Consider the following 23,847-nt stretch of genomic DNA (forward strand, 5'->3'; position numbering starts at 1 on the left):
TGGCGGATGTGCGTGGACTTCACCGACCTCAACAAGGCCTGCCCCAAGGACAGCTTTCCCCTTCCACGAATTGACCAACTGGTTGAAGCCACAGCAGGCCATGCACTCCTTAGTTTCATGGACGCCTACTCCGGCTATAACCAAATCCTTATGCACAGCCCCGACCAGGACAATACGGCCTTCATTACTGACAGAGGCTTATATTGTTATAAGGTCATGCCCTTCAGACTCAAAAATGCCGGGGCCACCTACCAGCGCTTGGTCAACTCCATCTTCTCAGAGTATATCGACAAGTCCATGGAGGTCTATGTGGACGACATGCTTGTCAAGAGTGTTTGGGCGGAAGACCACGTCCACAAACTTTCAGAGATGTTTTCAGTGCTCAAGAAGTATCAGATACGCCTGAACCCTGCCAAGTGCACGTTCGACGTATTTTCGGGAAAGTTCCTTGGCTTCATGGTGAGCCAAAAGGGGATCGAGGCAAACCCTGAGAAAATCAAAGCCTTAATCAATATGCAATCTCCCAAGACTCAGAAGAAAGTCTAGAGCCTAACAGGCCGGGTCGCCGCCTTGACGCGATTCATATTTAAGGGCACCAACCGTTGCTCCCCATTCTTCAAAACCCTCAAGGCTCGGACAAAATATATTGACTGGACTCCGGAGTGTGAGAAGGTCTTCCAAGACCTTAATAAAGAGTATATGGGACCTCTACTCTCTAAACCCGAGCCAGGGAAAGAGGTACTCCTCTACTTGTCCGTTTCCCAGACAGTCACCAGTTCAGTCCTAATTCGACTAGAGGATAAAGTCGAGCACCCGGTGTACTATACCAGCAAGGCCCTACAAGATACTGAGACCAGATATCCGGAGATAGAAAAATTAGCTCTTGCCTTGGTCACATCAGCCCGGCGCCTCTGCCCATACTTCCAGGCTGACCCTATCGTGGTTCTGACCAATCAACCATTCAGGCAAGTCTTGCAGCGACCTGAGGTCTCTGGCTGGCTCATCAAATGGTCGATTGAGCTGAGCGAATTTGACATTTCCTACCGCCCATAACCGGCCATAAAGGGACAAGCCATTGCAGACTTCATTTCAGAATCTACATTCCTACCCGAGGCTGAGCCCTCCTTCGCCACTATATCGACCACCGACCCACCTACTTCTTCAACTCCAGCAATCAGGTCGGATCACCCAATCTGGTTTTTATATGTTGATGGATCTTCCAACCAGCAAGGCAGTGGTGCCGGACTTGTTTTGATTGCCCCTGACCAGACAACCATCTAGTATACTCTTCGATTTGGCTTCCAGGCATCCAACATTGAGGCTGAATATGACGTCCACCTTGACGGCTTATCTCTGGCACTACACATGGATGTTGAGCAACTTAGAATCTATAGCGATTCTCAACTTATGGTGACCCAGGTCACACGGGAATACCAGACAAAGGGTGAACGCATGGCAGCCTACTCCACCAAAGTCCAAAGCCTACTCAGTCAGTTCTCAGCATACCAACTCATACAAATTCCTCGGGCAGAAAATGAGAGGGCGGACACCCTAGCTCGCCTTGTCTCGGCTGTTGACCAAACCTCTGGGAGGTCTGTCCCAGTCGAGTTCCTACCTCAGCGCAGCACTGATCCTATGGAGGTCTGCCAGTCTGAGCAACAAGCTAGTTGGATGGACCCTCTCCTCACATTTCTTAAGCATGAGAACCCACCTGCAGACAAAACCGAGGCTCGGCGCCTTCGCCATTGAGCCTCCCGGTATACCATTATCAACAATAAATTATACAAGTGGGGTTTCTCCATGCCATACTTATGATGCCTTACCCCCGAGCAAGGCGACTGGTCCTCCGGGAGATCCATGAAGGGGTATGCGACAATCATGTAGGGGCCCAATCCTTAGCCCACAAGGCCATTCGCCAAGGCTACTATTGGCCGACCCTCTGCGTTGATGCAAAGAAGATCACCCAAAAATGCATAAAGTGTCAAAAATTTGCAACTTTTCCGCGCCAAACACCCGAGCCCCTGACTACCATGAACAGTCCTTGGCCTTTGCCTAATAGGGCATAGACTTAATCGGACCAATGACAGAGGGGAAGGGAAAGTCAAAATGGCAGTAGTCGCAGTGGACTATTTCACTAAGTGGGCAGAAGTCAAGCCCTTGGCAAAGGCAACCACCCAAACCATCAAGAGCTTTGTATGGAACAACATAATTTGCCGTTTCGGTCTCCCCTACACCATTATCACTGACAACAGCAAACAGTTTGACAATAAAGAGTTCAAATCATTTTGCTCCGTATTCAACATCAAGCTTTTCTTTGCCTCTCCCGGTCATCCTCAGGCCAACGGACAGGTTGAGGCTATCAACAAGACCATCAAACATACCTTGAAGACCAAGTTTGATGCAAAGAAAGGAAAGTGGCATGACCTCCTACCCGAAGTCTTATGGTCCTACCGGACGACTTGTCGATCCTCGACCGGAGAAACCTCCTATTCCTTGGCCTTTGCTTCTGAAGCCGTCATCCCAGTTGAGCCTCGACACATTTCAGCCTGAGTAAAATGCTGACCAGCTAGCCCTAAGTCTCAACCTTGCTGAGGAGCTTCGGACCCAAGCTGAGCTACACAAGTATGCCTACCAGCAACGGGTCACTCGATACTACAATTCTAAAGTTAAGTCTCGCCACTTCCGAGTGGGGGACTGGGTCCTGCGCAGCACTACCTTGGCCAAGACGGGTGTTCTGAAACCTAATTGGGAAGGACCATATGAACACATTGAGGTCGTTCGTCCGGACACAAACAGGCTTCGGGCCACAACCGGTAAAGAACTCGGCCACCCTTGGCATGCCGAGCACCTCCGCTACTTTTACAAGTAGACACATGTTGTACCCCCCGGGGACTTTTTTCAAGTTCATTTATCTTATATCGCTTTAATAAATGAATGTCCTACCACAGACACCTTTTTTCCTCATTTTCCATTCAAAGTGTTAATTTTTTGTATGGACCCCCAAGCCATCAGACATCCGACCCTACCCATATCCGTACCATGCATTCAAGGGAAGCTAAGTACCATGCATTCAAGGGAAGCTATAGACCATGCATTCAAGGGAAACTAAGTACCATGCATTCAAGGGAAAATAAGTACCACGCATTCAAGGGAAAATAAGTACCACGCATTCAAGGGAAACTAAGTACCATGCATTCAAAAAAAATTTCACAATACTATGTATTAAAAGGAAGGGCATCCTACCACATATTGGGTCGGATACCCTCCAATTCATCCACATATCATCAAGTACAAACTTAATAATCAAAAGAGTTTACAATTCGGTACGGGCCACATCCGACTCGACCATATAACTCAACAAAAATAGGGTGATGGTCCGCCCACCCCTGCCTCCGGGCCATGTTTGCTTCAAACATTTATTTGGGATTCTCTTCTATGTCATGCTCCCCACATGTGGATGCTCCGTCCTCGGGCTCTACCTCCTGGGCACCTCCCTCCGGGACGTTGGCATGCCTATCATTACTATCAGCCCCTAGCAGACCACGCACGCGGTCCCAGTCAAAATCAGAGCACATCTCCTCAAGCTCTAATTTGCAATCGCCAAAGCCAATTGCATAGCCGCTATTATACTCGTTGTCCAACTCCTGCCTAGCTTGGCTCAGCTCCTGCCTGGCTTGGCTCAACTCCTGCCTGCACTGCTCCAACTCTTGCCTAGTCTGGTTCGCCTCCTTCTTGGCCAACTCCTTCTTGGCCAACAGCAGCTTGGCCTGCAACCCATTATTCTGGTCGACCAGGGTACTGACTTTCTCCTCAGTTGAGAGCGCTCTGTCCTTCCACACCACGAAGCTCGACATCTCGTCCTTCATCTTCTCCACCATGGCAAGGACACTAACATGTGCCTGATAAGTAAAAAACAATGCCTGCTAGGTCGAATGTCACGAAAGTGTTATCACATGCTATAAAATCTAACTTTGGACATCTCATAATGATGTACCACCCTCCCTTACCTGGGACTGCTTAGAAAAGGCCCGCTGCAGAACAGCTAGAGGCTCAGCACCATCGCCGATCACCCGATCATCCCTCCCCTTCTTCAGAGACCCTCCAAAGTCTGTCACCGCCTGCTGTACCAGACGATCCTCTTCTAGGACCGAATCAAGCACATTAGCTGCCCTCTTACCCTCTCTTCCGTGCTTGGCCGCATCTACTCCAATCTTCATTTTCTTCCCAGGAGAAGTAACCTTTGGAGCAAGGACGTTGGTAGACCCACTATGCCTTATACTCCCAGGCACCGGCGCACCTCTACTTGTATTCCCTTGGGACAAGCCACCCCCGGCCAACAGCGCCCCCATCATCAGCCTCCTCTAAGCAGGCGGGGCAGGACCAACAGGTCTACTTGTCTTCTTCGTATTGGCCATCTTCACTGTAAGACCAACACAACCAATGAGCACAAGTTATTTTCTCATCAACCAACACTTTAAAAGGGGAAGTATAGAAACTCACCTGGGGCTCCAAAGCCGTACTTGGCCAAATTTTCAGAAGACAAGAGGTATGCGGCGCTCAACTTTCGGGCAGGTCGACTAAGCACTTTCCGCACCTCTTCCACACTCTCTTCCGACAATGGAAGCCTCTCCTACTCACCCCCTACAAAAATAAACAACCACATATTACTATTAGTACAAGCACATCGTCAGCTAATAATCAAAGTGTACAAAGACTAATGCATCGGCTCAACCAGACAACCTATTATGTGGAAATTCGTCGACACTCTATTCATGGTCACCCTCTCACTCCGGCCGAATTCCCATGCTCCACTCGCGAAAAACCATTTTTTTCTTCTAGTCCTTGTGAGCATCTGGGTGGCCCACCTGTATTTGGCGAATCGTGCCATCGGTGAACTACCCGTTTGGCAATTGCGAGCAGTACACCCACCCTCGCAAATTAGGACTTGACTTAATTTCAAACAAGTGTGTGAATTGAGCCATACTCGGGGCACCATACCCTTAATCTCGGAACAATGCATACAACCCAATTAATGTCCTCCAACTATTGGGTGTTAGTTGAGCCGGCACAATTCCTAACTTTCTTAAAATGTATTGGAAGTAGGGATGGAGAGGAAGTCTAAACCCATGGTGAAAACTTTCGGTAAAACACAAAATCTGCCTCTTCGGCAAGTCACTCAAGACATCACCCTCTCCTGGGAGGCTCAGATGGATGTAATCGGGAATTTGGAACTCCACCCCCAATTTTTCAAGCTCCTCTTTCATCATGTTCTCACACAGCCCATTCATGGACCAGTATGTCATAGGCACCATGTGCCTATTCACATCACCACCACTTGTGAGCGTCTCTCTATCCTCATTGTCCTCACTACCAGTATCTTTTCCTTCACTTTCTATCACCATGGACAAGCTCTCTTGAACGGTTTTGAGCACTTTTCCTACCCCCTTGTTTCCACACCCCATTCGGGGTCGAGGAACACTTGGTCTCGTCGGTGTCCCATCACTTGTGGACGCCTGGTCGGACTCCCCCTCATCCATGGAATTGTTCTCTCTTAATTAATCGTCCGAGAAAGCCGTGGAATGTCCGACCCCAACACACCTGCCCATCCAAGACAAACCACAAATCAAGATGGGAAGTGCTCGGAATACCAAGACAAACACCATGGACATATTAGATCAATACTGGTTTCCCACCCCTCATATGTGTTTTTCCACCCCCAATTTGACAACATTCACCCTATCACTTTATCTCATGTTCAACCACCAATCATGCATTCATATCAATATTCACAAAATCAATTCAAAAGGAAGAGCAATCACAACCCAAGCCTTACCTGTATTCCGCGGCTTCAACAGCTCAAACGAATTCCGACCCACTTGTCTTAGCTCCTATGTACCTGGTCAACAACAACAAGATACCCAATAAATTCCAATGGTCCACAAAATTGAAGGCATTTCACCAAAACTTTTGCTCGAGCCGGCATCTTCCCCATTTAGATATCAAATATACATAGGGTCGGCACAAGCACCACTCCACCAACAGATGTCCGACCCCTGTTGCACAGCTTCAACATTTATTTCATCAACATTTCTCAAGGAATTTAGAAACCAAGGCATTCGGACTTACCAGTGCTCGGACGAACCAATGATGTTCGAATGGCTTCACACCAGCCCCGCACACCACAGCCCGAGCTGCTGCCACCAGCTCCGGCCCGAGCCCATGCCCTCCGAGCAGCCCCCCCTGCGCAATGTCCGAGCAGCCCCCCTGCCTGCACAACGTCTGAACAGGCCCCCCTCTGTGTAACGTTCGAGCAGCTCTTCCCCTCTGCGCACCTGTGCGAGCCCAGCCCACTCAGGTTCCAGCCCAAGCCGAGCAGTCGAGCAGCCCCCCAGCCCCTTCGAGCCTCTGCCTCGCGCAGCACCCTTCCGGCCCGAGCCCCCCTCCGCAGCGCCTCCGAGCCACAACCAAGCCCAGCCCGACCCTAAGTCTCCGACCACCGCGTACCCCTCAATCCGAGCCTACAGCCCGGCGATCCCAAGTTTCGACCCGATCTCAAGCTCTGATCCCAAGTGCCAAGCCTCAGCTCCTCCGCTCCGCGCCGCCGACCCGAGCAGATCCGGGCTCTCCTGCTCCTCCGCAGACCCGAGCCCCTCTCCCTCAGACCTGAGCACCTCACTTCTCCCTCCGACCCGAGCACCTCACCCTCCCACCTGAGCCCTTTTTATTTTTCTCTGTTTTGTTTCCACACACACAGCTGCCCTTCTCTTTGGGTTATGTTAATATCCACTCTCTCTTTCCAAAATACTTACACAGTAACAAGTGTGAGATTTGGGATGAGTTTTTTATATTTGGGTTCTACCATTTAATTCCAAAATCTCATTTACAAAGGGCAACATCCCACCATTCAATTGGACGGGATTCACCGGGATTTCGCAAAGCATCTACGGCTCGGAATACAGAGTGATCAAAATTCAAAAAAAAAAAAAAAATGTTACGATCGTACATATCTAACCCCCCAAGCTTTCCTACAGTACAGCTTTTCTTGCTAAGGAACTTGGGGGACTTCTGGACAGTATCTTAAGCAGGAACAAGTATGTGGTCGCTTGTCGTTCTGCTCGGACTTCTTTGTGTACAAAGTTCCCAACCAAGAAGTACCTTTTGCTCGGAAACTTGGGGGACTTCTATTCGTATGACTAATCATTTGGACATAACGACAAGTCACATAAGACTTAATATCATGTCATTTAGGCTCCTAGGCACCGACTTCCTAGGCCCAAAGACTAAGCCCTTCCTGAGCTCCTGGGCTCCTAACCCCTGACCTCCTAGGCTCTGGCCCCTTAGGCTCTGGCCTCCTAGACCCTGACCTCCTAAGTTCCGGCCTCCCAAGCTCCAGTCTCCTAGGTCCCGACCCGTGTCAACTCATTCGGATCCTCGAAACATGTGACACGTGGCGCTCCTACTATGCGAGTCGTTACAAGGGACACGTGTTATCACCGGATTGGTTGACACTCTTCCAAAAGTACTATAAAAGAGGTACTTTCTTGTCAGAAAAAGGGATTCAATCAATATTATACTATTCACTCACTCTGCTCAAAGATTTTCTTGACACTGACTTGAGCGTCGGAGGAGGTTCGGCCGGTACCACACCAGTGCCCTTCCAGCTCACTTTTGTGTATTTGCGCAGGGTGCTTCGGATACTACGTTTTCTCCACTATTCATTAGTCGGATCCAGCTACATGTTCCTATTCCACTTCGATGTGGCATCCTCTCAGTGGGAGGTCAACGAGTCCACGTGCTTTGACTTCGACGTTGACTGCTCTACCATTTTTTAGAATCAACAGGGTCCATTTGGCACTGCTTTTTAGAAACGCTTATAATCAATAGCGCTTTTTGCTATAAGCGCTTCTGCTCATAAGCACATACAAATTTTTATAAAAATTCTAAGTGCTTCATGCATAAGCACTTGGAAGTACTTTTCAAAAATTTATTTAAAAGCACTTTTATAATACAGAAGTACTTTTATTTACTTCTGCCAAACACAACCAAAAACGCTTTTATTACATTAGTAAAAGCGTTTTTACCAGTTCTAAAAACAGTGTCAAACGGACCCTTAATCTAACCCGAACAAAATTAACCCTAAAATACTAGACAATAGAGGCAGGGGGAATCAAAAGTGGTTAGGCCCAAATGAAAATTATCCCTAAAATACTTTTTAATTGTTAATATGTAAAGTTATATTTATGTATAATGTATTATAATTCAAGAATTTACATTACATGGTTAAAATAAAAACAAAAAAGTAAAAATAAGAACAAGCAAAAAATCCAAAAAATTATTGATTTAGATACGTTGAGTAACTTAACAATTCAATTAAGAGATTGAAAGATATATCCAAGTTAATTCGATAATAACTTTCTATTTTTTAAACATAGGTTCTTACTTTTTTGTAAATAAATTGTTTTGTCACTTCTACCACATGACAAAAACAGCTCCATACCAATTTTTCTCGATCCTCTGATCCTCTCAATAGATCCTCTATATTTTCCAAGGAATAATGTATCAGTTTTAAAGTAATATTATGTAGTCCTACAAAACATATATAATTCACCAAAAAAATATAATTTTTATTAATGGCTCCCTGATACAAAGAAACATAGACATTCAATAATGTGTTGACCGATAAGTACATACATGCACAACTTATTGATACGCCAAACAAGACTTATAGAAAGGTTGAAGCTACCCTGTACTCCTTAGGACAGGGCAGCTTGAAGCTGTCTCTTCTGGAGAGGTATCCAATTTTGAACCCTTCAAAAGAGCTCCAAGTAGTTGTCCAGGGTCATAAAAGAACTCCACCTTCACGATTTTGTTGTGCTCGTCCAACTGGTTAATTTGGTCCAAATAAACAGGGAGAGTCAAAAGAAATAGCAGTAGCTAGTTAATTATATTAAATTTTTAGGAGATGGAAAGGAAAATAATATGTATAATTATTGATGCATGAAACTGGACCAACGCTCACTCATCTGCCAAGACCGGAACTGAGAGAGTTTTCAACCTATTTGAACTAGCCAAGTAGGTTTAAGAGATGTGGGAGGAAAGAGTCTAGATCCTTAGTTTGCTGATCCTTGACTAAATCGTTTTTCCTGACTTTTATTCAACTTAAAGGATGTCGTTTCGGATATAAGCAGAGAAGGAGAGTAAAAAAAAAACCAACAAATTAATGATTATAATAAACACAGAAAATGTAAATTAAATGACTTTTGGAGGCTTTAGATTTGGTTTTAACTCTAGAATTTTTAGCTTTGACAAACCACGTTCCAAGTGCCTTTAAGTAAAACACTGGACGGCACAAATAGCTAAACTATATATGCCGAATATCGACATGCAGTGTAGTGTATATGTAAATCTGTGAAAGTGTATGATCGGACTCATCAACCAACTTTTGCCCAACAAGATGGAGGGAGAAGTACCTCAAAAATGGCCATTCCATAGACTTCCACTAGTTCTCCAGTTGGGGCATGTCCCTTGAAAGGGCCCTCCATGTAACCCCAGTGCCTGAATTTGTACACAATCTGTGGTGGCCCAGAATAGACTTGGAGGATCTCCAAGGCAAACCCACGAGGGAATGTTGTTGTGAAAGCCTTATGAGATGACTCCGCTGTTTCCTTATCAGGATTATAGCCCCTCAGATTCTCGGGCAGTGAGGTCTGAAGCAAGGGGTTATAGCCCCCTCCAAGTTTGCCTATTTCTTCAAGGGTTATGCCTTTCCTTCCTGTCCATTAATTAATAATTTTCAATTTAGTTAGTATGGAAAACATTGAATAATTATCTAATTATTAAGAACTTTGCTCAAAATATAATTAATATTACCATTTAGGCTGAAAGTGTACTTGTTGGGATCAAGTGTCTTGAAATCTTCAAGGTTGGCCTTGTGGAAAAGCTCCATTTCCCATGTCTTCACAAGGTTCTGTACCTGTTCTTCTAGTGACCCAGATGGCCATATCTTCCAGATATAATTCCATTCATCAGAGTTTCGCAGATTAATTAGATGGCTATATATGAAAATATCAAAAACACAACACCACAAAATAAACGTACGTATATGATCCAACAAAGAAAATGATATATATCCAAAGACACACCACAAAAGTTGATACTAATGTAGCCTAAAAACAAATTGATGTCACAGTCACAAACATATAAAATCATAGAGAGAGAGAGAGAGAGAAACCTTAGTTCTGCCTTCTTCAAAGAGCTTGTTAACAACATCATAGTTGGGAGGGACACCAAACTTCCACTTAGTGTTCTTTTCTCCTTCACCAGTCAAATAGGAACGATACTTGTCTCCCTCAACACCTGAAGATGCCATAATGATTATGTGGTGTACACAAGACTACTGGATGATCAATGTGTTTAAATGCTTGAAATTTTTCTCGCAACAGGGTCTTAATTATATAGGCAAAAGAAAGTAATTATGGATAAGAATAAAAGTTAATTTACCTACAGCATCATTTACAGTAGGTATCATTAATTGTACCACACACAAGTCATCAATGACATAAGTAATGAGTGATGCTACTCTGGCCGGCTGTATATTATAGTTTAGTTAGTGACTAAATTATGGCCGCTCCTTACATTTTTTCTGTTGTCAAGACCAATTAGTAATCCTTAATTAAAAAAAACATGAAGAGGCAGTATATGATTATCAAGTTAATGCGGTTATTTTCAAGCTATTTCTATTGTGTTTACACCACGCACTTGTACGTAATGTTGTGGCCTAATCAATTAATTTTTCTTTGAGTAGCTAGTAGTCAATCTTTTTTCTGGGAAGAGGTTGGCCCTGTTTGGCTTAATTCTTTCCTCATCATGTTTATGCTTGGTTGAACTCAATTCAATAAAGATGGCTCTATTCCTTGATAAAAAATAAAAAAATTAATGCGGTTAAAATATTATTAAGGCTTCTTCGCGCCAATGCCCCCTGAAAGTAACTTCGATTTTCAATTTGCCCCCTGAAACTTCATTCTTCCCACTTTGCCCCCCGAACTTTACAAAATACTATATTCCGTCATGTCCATCTATGGATCCGTCAAAGCAGCTGACGTGGCGCTTACGTGGAAGGGCATTTTGGTGTGTAAGACGCCAAGTGTACAAAAAATAAAAATAAAAATAATTTTAAAACTCAAATGGTTTTAAAAACTTAAAACAAAAATTAAAACTTATTTTTAAATTTTCAGATCCCCCATTGGCAAAAAAAAAAATAAAAATTCAGATCCCCCACCCAAACCCAGTCGCTAGCCCCACCACCGGCGAGTCCTCTTTCCGGCGCAACACCCCACCCAGCCATCAGCCAGCCTCTCATCCCTCTCTCTCTTTCCCTCTCTCTTTCTCTCTCCTTCTTCTTCCCTCTCTCCTTCTTTCTCTCTCGTTTCTGCCCCAGATCGAAGTTGATCGGAGGTCGGCAACTTCCATAATCGGCGACTTACCCGAAGGTGAGCTACTTTGGGTTTTTGGCGACTTTGGGTTTCTAGCGACAAAGAGAGAGAGGAAGAGAGAGGAAGAGAGAGAAAGATGAGAGAATGGAAGAGAGAGAGAGAGACAGAAAGAGGAAAGGGAGGTTGGCCGGTGTCTGGGTAGGGTGGGGTGGTGCGTCAGAAAGAGGAGCTGCTAGTGGTGGGGCCAACGGCTGGGTTTAAAGGCTGAGATATTCAAAAGAAGTTTCAAAGGGAAGAGGAAGAGAGAGAGAGAGAGAGAGAGAGAGAGAGAGAGAGATATATTCAAAGGGGTCCCACTTAATGCTGATGTGGAGCTGATTTGGCATCTTGTCAGTCTGATTCAGCTTTGCGTCAGGTAAAAGACCTAATTGCCCCTCCACGTAAGCGCCACGTCAGCTGCTTTGACGGATCCATAGACGGACATGACGAAATATAGTATTTTGCAAAGTTCGGGGGGCAAAGTGGGAGAAATGAAGTTTCAGAGGGCAAATTGAAAATCGAAGTTACTTTCAGGGGGCATTGGCGCGAATAAGCCTATTATTAAAGTTCTTCCAAAGGTCAAATCTTACCCTTTGCTCTTTTAATTAATCAAAACATTTGTAATCCTATAAGCTGTTCTACACTTTTTAATTAATCAAAAAGTCGTTCACTTAATTTGAATCTACACTCTTTATTAAATTAAAACTGTAAAGCTTTTCTTCCATTTTTGAGTTTTGTTATTAAACTCTAATCATAATGGAAACTTTAAATATTTGGTGACATATGGTTTGAATTGAAAGTTAACCACTAACTCATGTAGAATTTATATCCTGCCAAGAAAGGATAGAGTCATAGTAGGTAGATCTGGCAATATCCTATCGACCTGTTAACACAACACGAAACGACACGAAAAAAATCAGTTTTTAAGTTAAGGCTTATCATGTCGTGTTGAAATCGGGTGAACACGTTAGTGACCTATTAATTTTTATGTCGTACTCGTGTTAGCCCGCGAAACCTATTAGTGACCCGTTAAGAAATAAATATATTTAATTTGATTTTTTCTTATGATATTAATCATTTAATTTGCACATTTTTTCGATTTTTCTTATGTGTAACGTTTAAACTATACATTTATGGAATAAAATATATTTATTTATGTAATAAAATGTATTTACTTATGTAATATAATATATTTGATTTAAATTTTTTTTGAAAAAATGTATATTTTTTTTCTTAAGGGGTGAAACGGGTCGTGTCGAGTTTACTAGTTATTTTCGTGTTGTATTCGTGTTGGAATTTTTTTCACCCATTGACTTAACGGATCGTATCGTGTTCACCTATTAACTTAATAGGTTGTGTTGTATTTGACCCGAACTTGCAAAAACATGACTCGGTGCCAGGTCTAATAGTAGGCACTAAATGTTAAAAGATAGTGGCCCACACGCCTGAGCAGATGATTGTCAAAAGAAAAGAAAAAAAGAAAAAAAGAAAAAAAAAGGAAAAAAAAGAAAAGAAAAAAGAGGAAAAAAAAAAGTTTATTGTTAATTGGGATTTGGGGCGTTTGGACAATTGGAAAGAAAAAAAAAGAGTTTGAGATTTCGTTTAATTGTTTTAAACCATAAACCCTAATACATTTATAGATAAAAATAATTAAAAATACTTTAAAGGGCCTAAACCCTAATATTTTAGTGTGTAGATTATAAAGAATAAAGAGTATTAGAGTATATATAATATATAGGATTTAATGTATGAATTATAAAATATGAATATATTAATTTCATTTATTCATTGTAATAATTTTATTTAACAGTATTTGCCTCCAGCGCGCATTATATTCATCACATATCACATGAAACCTATCATATAATTTGGTTTCTTCAATATTTTTTATCAATGTATTAGATAATATGTTAAATAAACATATAGTAAAGTTTCATTCAAAATTTCTATATTTTGATAGCAATTTCCATCGTTTCCGTCGAATTTTTGTCGAAATTTAAAAATCTTCGAAATTTCCGTCGAAATTTCCATCGAAATTTCCTCGAAACCCGAAATTTTATTCCTTGGTGGGTGGTGATGCTTTTATTGCATGGTCTTACTATTATTGCTGAAGCTATCTTGGTTGCCGAAACTGTTGTTGAACGAGCTCCATTATTAAGAGTTGAGGGGACATAATGTCACATCCTGAATTTCGAGTATATAATAGAGATGTTTTTTTTTAAATTTCAAAAAATTAATATTAACAAATTGGCATTAATCTCCTAAAACACTTAAGAAAAGTTGATTTTTTTTTTTGTTGCCCGAGAGTAGATGATTGTCAAAAATTAGAAAATTATTGTATTTATTGGTCAAAAAAAAAATTTATTGTATTTATTTTTACTTGTTTCAATCTTAATTATATATTCAAAATTTAAGAATTTCATGTACATTCAACAAGTATGTGGCTTCCATAGAGAATTTCATATTCATCTACTGCTCCAAAACAAAGCTTACGAACGTAATTGAACCCGCCCCCCCCAAAAAAAAATCTCACTACTACCTTTGCTGTCCAAGTTACAACCTGAGAATTAATAAAATATAATAAATGATCTTTCATTGTTTTTCCAAAATATTATCTTTCATTATCTTTTGGATCGATGAGAACCATTAAAATTTCAAATTTGTCGCTTCCCTAGAATTTTCCTTTTTTCTATTAAAAATGAACCACGACAAATCAAATTGTTCTTACTTGTCAAATAAATGAAGATGGAGCAAATTACACATGTTGCATGTGATAGTGTTCATGTGATACAACTTCGGATTCCGAAAACATGGGTATTTTGGGTATGGCCAGCAGTACGTATCCGTAATCCACAAATGAAAGTCAAAGATGTGCACCAATAATAAGCATTCATATAAAACGTTTCATTGTATATATTCAAAGCCTTTGACCACAAGAAAAAAAGTATATCTTCAAAGCTATTTTAGTTGGTCTGTCTTTTCAAACAGTGTAATTTTTGTCGGAATGGCCAACTTGCTTCATTAGAAATAAATGTGATGTTGCCAATGAATAAAATTTCAAATTTCAAATTTCGAAAAAATTTCAATGAAACTTTTGATAAAAATTTAGAAGATTTTTAAATTTCAATAAAAATTAGACAAAAATTACTATCAAAATAAGAAAATTTTGAAAGAAACTAAATTATATAGTAGGTTTCATGTGATATAAGATGAATATAATGTGCGCTCAGGGACGGATCCAGGATCCCCAACCTGGGGGGTCATGGTTAGGTAGAGCTTTGCGCCGCGAAGCGGCGCCAAAATTTTTTAGGGACCGGGCACTGTAGCAGGGGCGACGGCGTCTCTGTAGCCCAGCCCCCTCTTCAGCCTCTTCTCTTCTCACTTTCTCTGTTTCTCAATTCTCTGTTTCATGGCGTTTCATCACCTGGAAGGCTGGAGGCTGGAGCAGTAGTTGAACCCAGAAATACTTAGTGCTGGCCAATTAAGATTGAAGGATTTGAGCCATGAGCAGTAGTTGAACAACCATTTGAGCCATAGTCACTGCTACTACTAACAATCCCACAACTAGTTTCTTCCGCCGTTTTCCATTTCAAATATTGAAACTTAAATGTAGTGACCAGAAGACGCATCTTCTCAAGCGCAGTATTTACCTCTTCCATATCTGAATAACCTCCAACGGCAGGTACTTGAAGGGTTCAAGCTCAAAGCTCAAAGGGTTCAATTATTCTCTGTTTCATGGCGTCTCTGTCGCCTTCTGCATGTCGGGTCGTCGGGGTCGGGGGGTCGCCTTCTTCACGTCGGGGGGTCGCTGGTGTCGCCGTCCAGAGGTCTAAGCCTGCGTGCTCCGCCGTTCGGGGGGTCGCCCGACCCCCCAAGGTTGGCTGTGCGTCCGTCCCTGTGTGCGCTGGAGACAAATACTGTTAAATAAAATTAGTATAATAAATAAATGAAATTAGTATATTATTTATACTCTATAATCTATACACTAAACTCTATATATTTTATAATCTATACTCTATATTATTTAGGATATGATATATGATATTAGGGTATTTTAAATTATTTTTTATATATAAATATATTAGAATTTACTGATTTAGGGTTTAAAAACAACTAAATGAAACTCCAAAACGGCCAAACGAAACCCCACACCATTTTTTTTCTTTACAATTACCCAAAGGCCCCAAACCCTAATCAAGCCTTTTAATTTTTTTCTCTTTTTTTTTTTTCTTTTCCTTCTTTATTTTCTTTTTTCCTTTTTTTTTTTTTTTTTCCTTCCTTTTAATTTTTTTCTCTTTTTTTTTTTTCTTTTTTTCTTTTCTTCCTTTTTTTTCTTCCTTTTCTTTCTTTCCTTTTTTCTTTTCTTTCCTTTCTTTTCCCCCGTTAGTCTCCACTCTCCAATTCTTTTTTATTCTTCTTCTTCTTCTTCATCCCCTCTCTCTCTCTTTCTCTCTCTCTCTCTCTCTCTCTGCATCTCCATCACTAACCCACCCTTACCCTCACCCTCACCTCCACCTCTTTATCCCTTCTCTCTTTCTCCCTCGATCTCCCTGCTGCCACCCCCTGCTGCCAAAACCATCTTTTTCTCCCAAAACGCAGCCTCTTCTCCAAAAACCCAGCCTTCCAAAACCCAAAACCAGCCTCTTTTGCTCCCTCGATCTCACCCAGAATTTCGGCGAAATTTCGATAATTTTGACGAAATTATCCAGAAAAGTTAACAAATATGGGTTTCGATTTCGACATCCTAGAAAATCAAAATTTTAGGCGAAATTTCGCCGAAAATTTTGAAATTTAACACCTTGGATGTTGCTAAAAGTTGGTGGGTGGTGATGCTTTTATTGCATGGTCTTACTATTATTGCTAAAACTATTGTTGAACGAGCTCCATTATTAAGAGTTGAGGGGACATAATGTCACACCCTGAATCTCGAGGATGCAGTAGAGGCGCTTTTTTTGAATATTTCAAAAAATTAATATTAACAAATCAGCTTAATTTCCCAAGATATATACTTTATAAAGAGACTAGAATTTTGGAATCTGCATGTCTAGAACACCTATTGCAAAAGACGAGAGACACCACAACTAATCGAAATAAAGGATCTAAACCAGATAGACAGGAAGCTAAAACTAAAACTGAAACTGACATGATACAGATGTCACGCCACCGGCCTTATTCCAAGTCATTATTCACTGAGAGATCTACACTCACAAGAGTACAGTAAGAGGGGTAAGCATCACATACGATCATTGTTTCCCCTTGGGGGAAATCCGAAGTTAGATTTGAAAATGATAATGAAGGTATAATATATATATATATATGATTTCAATGAGAGGAAAACCAAAGTGAAACATTGCAACACAACAGAATATCCACAACAATAATCAGTGAGTAAAACCTTTGCATGTTGTCACACATCTTCTGTGAAAATCTGACACGTGTCTAGTTCAGAATACTTACCTGCCAACACAAATGGCCAACTACCCATACCAAAATCCAATCAATCATCGATATGGTAGCAAGAGTATCCATTCCTGGTGAATACCACATAGGCTAGCCTCCCCAAAAGGACATTCAACTAGCCCGTCCGTAAACACCGCATCAAGGACACTACACTGGGCCTTTTACTCTCAGGTTTAGGGGATTGAAACGATGAGGTTTAAGGGATTGAAACCCAAGGACACCACACTGGGCCTTTTACTCTCAGGTCACAATGGTAATTACAATTAAATCCATACAAGTATGCCATACAAAATCCATGCAATACTTGAAAACAATTTCATAATATATAGTATTATCAAAATACGACAAAACCCTGTAACCGGGATGTGGTGTTTTCCGCCAACCTGTTACTAATGTGGAAGCCCTGCCTGTCTCCATGTCTACTTTTTCCTGGCGTACCTATTGGGAAAGCTAGAGTTCCAAATTCGACGACAGCTATTAGGAATGTACAAACCGTACCCCCGACCTTGTCTGTTAAGACTAGGTAGAATTTAGAGGTTCGGCACTAGCGTAATTGTTAGGCTTCTCTGAATTCTTGATCCGACATGACTCGATCTGCTCCCCAAGACAAACAATCATGTTAGACCGTTTGGTTTCTACTTAAGTTCATTTTATTTTAAATGGAGGAAGTTGATCAGTGTTTAACCTACAATGTGTCCAGGTCTGTACATGAGGAAACTGAAGGAGCTCTGGCCCAGTCTCCAACGCATGTATGCTCATGGACTACCCTTAGACAACACGTTGTTCAGTTACCACAGATATGTCCTCAATATATTATTAATCTAATTTCAGTTAAACAGTTAAGTAGAGTGTCATCTAGAACCACAACTTAAATAAACAATTATTAAAGAAGTTGGGTTACGAGCTTACCTGTAGAAAACGGTGCTCGGGCAGAACCTCGGTACAATTAGACTAGCAAAATAACCGAATAAAAGAATATAATTAACAAAAGTATAAATATAATGAAATTTCAGTAGAAATTCAACAAGGGTTGCAAGGACTACTGAAGGCTTTAAAATGAAATGCCTAATTTATGCAAAATTTTGACTCTGGAAGGTGGGGCTTGGCTTCATGAACATGTAGGCTAAAACGGCTCGCCAATCAGACTTGTAGAACTCAAGCTATGATCAAAATAGAAAAATTTCTATTTGATCCCTAGAGAGAGAAAGAGCAACTATAGAGAGAGAGTGAGTGAGTTTCTAGAGAGAGAAGCTCTAAAAACAAGCTTTTGGTGTGAATGAAAATGATGGAAGTGGTGGGGTATTTATAGATGGATGGTGAGTGAATGGATGGCTAGGATTAAAAGGGAATGTGTGGCTAGATTCTGACTAGGGAGGAGACATCAATGATAGACGATCGACCACTAGATACACTGTCTATTTTGCAGGAAATCATGTTTCATGGCAATCTAAGAAGCAAGATATTGTTGCTAGAAGTTCTACAGAGGCTGTGTATAGGGCTTTGGCCAACACTGTCTTAGATTTGTCTTGGTTGTGCAATGTGCTTAAGGATTTACATGTATCTTTGCCTTCTCATCCACTCATACGTTGTGATAATGTTTCAGCTCTTCCTTTGGGAACCAATCCAGCGTATCCAGCATCTTGATACAAATTTTCATTAACTCAGAGAGAGAGAGTTTAGTATGGTGATTTGGATTTGGAGTATGTGCCTACTCTGCACAATACAACTTATGTTTTGACTAAGGGTCTTCATAGCTGAAAGTTTAATTTAGGTGATCTATTCACTCAATTAACTTGATTAAATTCACTTTCAGTGATCGGACCCCAATTTTTATTTTATATGATCATTCAGGAACTAGTCAAACAGACACAACTCTGACGATGCAGTAACTAAAATTTGAAACTCCAGATTTACTTGTAAAATCAACCAACTTCAGTAAATACCACAAGTCAGAACACACCAAGGAATTGAGTGACACCATATGCACTCAAAGGATCCATCAATGTAAGCATCCCAGTGCTATCAACAACTAAAGTGGTGTGTGGACAGATTTAACAAACTTTCATTTAGCATTCATGGTCTAAGTTAACATGCTAAAGTGAAGTGTGTGATCTTGTGAAGTTATTTTCGAATTAATAATCAGCAACACATAGAAAACAAATCACAAACAAGCCACACGATTGTTCACCCAGAAAACCACTAACGGTTAAAAACTGGGGGTCTTTCCAGCTGACCAAGCAATCCACTAAAGAAGAAGTTCAATACAAAGGGAGCATACAACACACAAGCTGAATCACTAAGTCCTAGACTAAGTGGCAGCTTTCTTACCCCTTTGTGCAACTTCCATAAGCAAGGCAATTGGTCATTCATGAAGAAGGCAGCTCCAACTCCAAGCTCATCAACCCATGGCACCAATTCACACCAAGCCCAGTAGATTCATCAATGTATGAACATGATATGCCAATGTTGGATTCTTAAAAAGAAGATCAACCTTCTCAAGCTAGAGGCATGAAAAGGTTGATACTGAATCTTTCAACTAAAATGTAGAATGAATGTGTTTGAAAAATATATAAAAAGATTTAAACACTCAAGCCCATTCATAATTTTAGATGAAACAAACAAGTTCAGAAAATCATTTTGATTTTTAAGAATTAAATGAACATTTTCTAACTTGATAAAAATGAGCACTCACCCCGAAAATACCCAGGCATAAACACACGAAAATACCCACTGAAAATGCTCATGGATGCCCCCTGAAAAGTCTGAACGGAATACATCATATACCCGTACACACACACACCATTTCCATGTTTGCCCGAGCCACTTGGAAGCCAATCAATGACTGTCCACAAGAGACGAATGAGGGGCATATTCCTTTTGTCCTAGAGGGGTATCCTAGTATTACTAAGGATAGGAATGAGGAGCTGTAAAAACCAATATTGCTTTATTTTTCAAAAATCAGAAATGGAGAAGATGATGAATAGTGCTGATGTGTGTGTAAGTGTGTGGCGTGAATGACTAAGATGCAATCAGATCTGATTGATACAGTGGGGGAACCAAGTCATGTGCAATGTACATGTATGTTTAGTAAAAAACAGAAAATGGGCTTTCAATGAAATGGGCTTTAAAAGAAAAACCCGAAATGGCCCCACTGCAGTGTCTGTCACTGTATCAACCACTGTACGTGAAAAACATTGTTCTTTATGACTAGTCAAATGGACATAAAAATGATATTTTCATGAATTGAATGAAGTTCAGTATACCTTGAGTCTTGTTCATTCTTGACTTCTTCAATACAGCTGAACTTGTCCTTAATCTAGCCTAGAGCTTGTGAGTGATTAATAAAATTAAATACAAAGGTTTTGACAAGGAAAATAGCCAATATAACAAATCTTAGAAACTAACAATAGCCCTCTGCATTTTCAACATTGTTGCAACCTTAGACTTGGTCCCCTTGCTGAGGTTGAGGGGGGATGATAGGCAGTTAGTGTATTATTAGTTTGTTACATTTGTCTACAGCTAGTTTCCATGTATATGTAGTTGATTGGCTTAGTTAGTTAGTTTGGTTAGTATAGACGATGGCTTTCATAAATGCATATATTGATTGTAATATTCAGTTATGGGTTTTCACTACAAGAAAAACCTTAATATATATCAGTGATAAACCGATATCTATTTAGGTTTCCAACCGATATATTGAGTGCTGATATCTATTCTCCCATATTACATATCGGTTATACACTGATGTCTATACTATATTAGATATCGTATTTGTTTGATAATCTGATATGATATACCACCATCGTTATCAGAAATTAATCATTTCTGATATCTTAAAAACTGCATTCAGATATGTAAGATAATTATGATATCATTAGTAATTTTGAAACCGATATAAAAAATGTATTCAATATCGTCTTGGTACTTAAAATCAGATATAAAATGAGTATAGCATATTGGTTTTGTAATTAAAATTGGATATAAATGGTGTATCACATATCGATTTGGTACTTAAAATCTGATATAAAAGGTGTATAACATATCGGTTTTGTAATTAAAATTGGATATAAAAAGTGTATAATATATCGATTTTGTACTTAAAATCGGATATAAAAGGTGTATAACATATCGGTTTGGTACTTGAAATCTAATATAAAAGTATCCTTTAGATATCAGTTTTTTGTTTTTTAAATGATGTTGAAACATCATTCCTTATCGATGCATTTTTACATAATCTGATATGCAATAGGCTTCTGATATTGATAAAAATTAATTGGTAAATATGCATCCACGCAACAATTACTAAGCTTCTAAAGTAATCCAACTTAAATTCTTCCATTCATATAAATAAATCCAACATCCAAACTCAGTAATGAAGTTAACAAAATAAGATTACAAATCCATATAAAAATATGGATAGCCCTCATCATGTATACCTCAAAATCACTTGCCTATCTCCATAACCTTCACAAAATCCATCTCTAGCTAGCTAGATCCTAATTAAACACATGCCAACATGTACAAAAATAATGAAGGCATGACAGTGCAATTCAGCTAGGCATAAATTCTGCCTATACAAAAGATTTGAATGTGAACTAGCTAGTATATATCTTCATATTTACAACAGAATGCTCAAAAAGGTACCAAAAACATGCATGTTAGTCTAAATAAAATTCATGGAAACATAATCTTCCCATTCAACCCGGACTTCATCTATTTGTTCATGTGTGTAACTGCTCTTCTTGTTCTTCAGGTGACTCCACTGAAAACAAGAAAGAAAAGTGCATTAATTAATAAGATTGCAGCAAGGATCCCAAAGTATTGAAAAGTGCATTCAGCAAGGATCCCAAAGGGCATTAAGAAAATATAGGCCAAAAGCATTAATAAGATTGCATCAAGTATTGAATTTAGATGGCTGCACATATATATGATTTAGATGGCTTTCAGATGGCCTACATTTCTTGCATTCAGCAAGGGCTTTCAAATGGCTGCACATATATATGATTCAAAAAATGGATCATGCAAGTATAAATGAGTAGTCACAGTATCAGCCTAGAGTTCAGCAATAATGCAAGTTAAAAATAATGGTAATAGAAGAGAAATGCAGACCATCAACCCAAACACACTCTTTAATGCACACAGCACCAACCCAAACACACATACACAAAAAAAATTAAAAAGATGCAAAGCCAGAAAACAAAGTCTTAAAAACCAGCAACAAACTAGTATCCTAGCTAGGCCATCCCTTCCTTCTGTAATTCCCTTTTACAAGTTTCCTAAGTTAGAACTGTACAAAGGATAGCAAAATATACCAGTCAACTGCCCTAATAGGAGTAAGTATTCTAACCTGCGACTCATATGCAAGGGTTGTGTCCTCAACTATTTCCTTCATGTACCTCATGACATAATATCCACATTCAACACCACCCGGTTGTTTAGGACACTATAGACAAGCAAAGGAAATTACATAGAGTTATACTTAATTAAATTAGTCCAATGTGTAAGACATAAGAAACTTAAAGACTTAATTAATACATAGACACTTACATAGAGATGCTTCCAAGTTGGTGATTTCGGCCCTTTCCTTCCCGTAACCCCATTAAATTGTCTAATAGCACTAGTTTAGACAGAATATCAATTTAAGTTATATATCACAATTTAATATACAATCCATATTATGTAAGATGGTACATATTAATATACAATCCATATATATATATACTCATGAATGGTTCAGAAATAACTGTATTGATATGAAAGAGCAAGATACCTTTATCTAGTTTATCCCACAAATAACAATATAGGAAACACGAGTAATTTGTGCCACTTACACTTTTTTAAACCCATAAGAGCTTTAATTTCCAGCAAAAGAGAACTTATAAATGCACCAATGTTCCACATATACTCCTCTGTAAAGCTTACCTGAAAAGAAAGAATAGTGATGAGAATAGATAGGACTCTATTTGTAATATTGTCTAACATTTGTCTCTCTACACGCCCCAAATAGGCAAACATGATGATGAAAAATAGTGCTAGCAAACCAGACAGAAGTAGAATAGCAAGCATTCCCCTCCTTCTGAAGAAGCCTCATGATTTTTTGGTATTCTCAGCTGCAAGTGAGAGTGAAAAAAGAAAAAAGGAACACCATGACAAGAAGAACTTACATGTAAACCGTAAACCAGAACCAGTAAATTTCACCAATTCTACAAATGTTGTGAGTGAGCCTCTGAAATTTGAAGGGAAATTAAAAAGAAACCAAGTGTGTCTCCATCAATCTCTTGGTGTCCAAACAAATCTGCAATCAACCACGATCATCAACACCAAACAAATTTCTCAAAAAAAAAAAAAAATAAAACATAAAGCATTGAAAAGCGTAAGAAAAATAAAACATAAAGTTTGAAAAATAATCCGCCAGGGCAAAAGTTCCTTCAGAATAGCATACGACAAATATTACATAGCAATATCCCAACCAAACCCCAACTCATGATAACAAGGCACCAAATAGAAAACATAGCAATCTATAGATAATAAAGTCAATCATGATTTAGCATGTGCATATAAACAACTTATGCATAAGAGAGGAAAAAAAAACCAATATAACCAACAGATTTAACATCCAATCACTATCTCCCCTAATTTAATCACTATCTATTTATCAGGCAAAAATCCAATAAAAACAATAGAAACAGAGCCAATAAAAAGTTTCAAAGTATTCAAAATTATTAAAAGTTTTATAATTCTGAATACTTTGAAATGCCTTAGGAAATCTGTGGCTACCCATATGCAATTTTTTCTATACAAAGCCACTAAACGCATATGCCTAAGTGGATTATGTTAAGGAAGAAACTTAGAATGATATAGGACCAACAAATGGAGGAAGTACTCACCCAAGAAAGTAAATATCTGCTTGTTCATT

General features: G+C 39.9%; 2 protein-coding genes across 2 annotated transcripts; one reads left to right on the forward strand and one right to left on the reverse strand.

Moving 5' to 3' along the window:
- Window positions 1-699: 699 nt before the first annotated feature.
- LOC147277825 (uncharacterized) lies at window positions 700-1,749 on the forward strand. The gene is made up of 2 exons (XM_086255734.1): window positions 700-987; window positions 1,306-1,749. The coding sequence occupies exons 1-2, from the start codon at window positions 700-702 to the stop codon at window positions 1,747-1,749; spliced, it is 732 nt and encodes a 243-aa protein (XP_086111860.1).
- Window positions 1,750-8,707: 6,958 nt separating this feature from the next.
- Window positions 8,708-10,383, reverse strand: LOC147277826 (pathogen-related protein-like). Its single transcript, XM_086254762.1, has 4 exons — window positions 10,232-10,383; window positions 9,871-10,003; window positions 9,471-9,772; window positions 8,708-8,883 (listed from the first exon to the last, which is right to left on the reverse strand). Exons 1-4 carry the CDS (start codon window positions 10,367-10,369, stop codon window positions 8,740-8,742), a joined length of 717 nt encoding a protein of 238 aa, XP_086110888.1. The 5' UTR covers window positions 10,370-10,383; the 3' UTR covers window positions 8,708-8,739.
- Window positions 10,384-23,847: the final 13,464 nt, after the last annotated feature.

The sequence above is a fragment of the Dryas octopetala genome, chromosome 8 (genome assembly GCF_963921425.1).
Source record: "Dryas octopetala chromosome 8, drDryOcto1.1, whole genome shotgun sequence".
Taxonomy (NCBI): Eukaryota; Viridiplantae; Streptophyta; class Magnoliopsida; order Rosales; family Rosaceae; genus Dryas; species Dryas octopetala.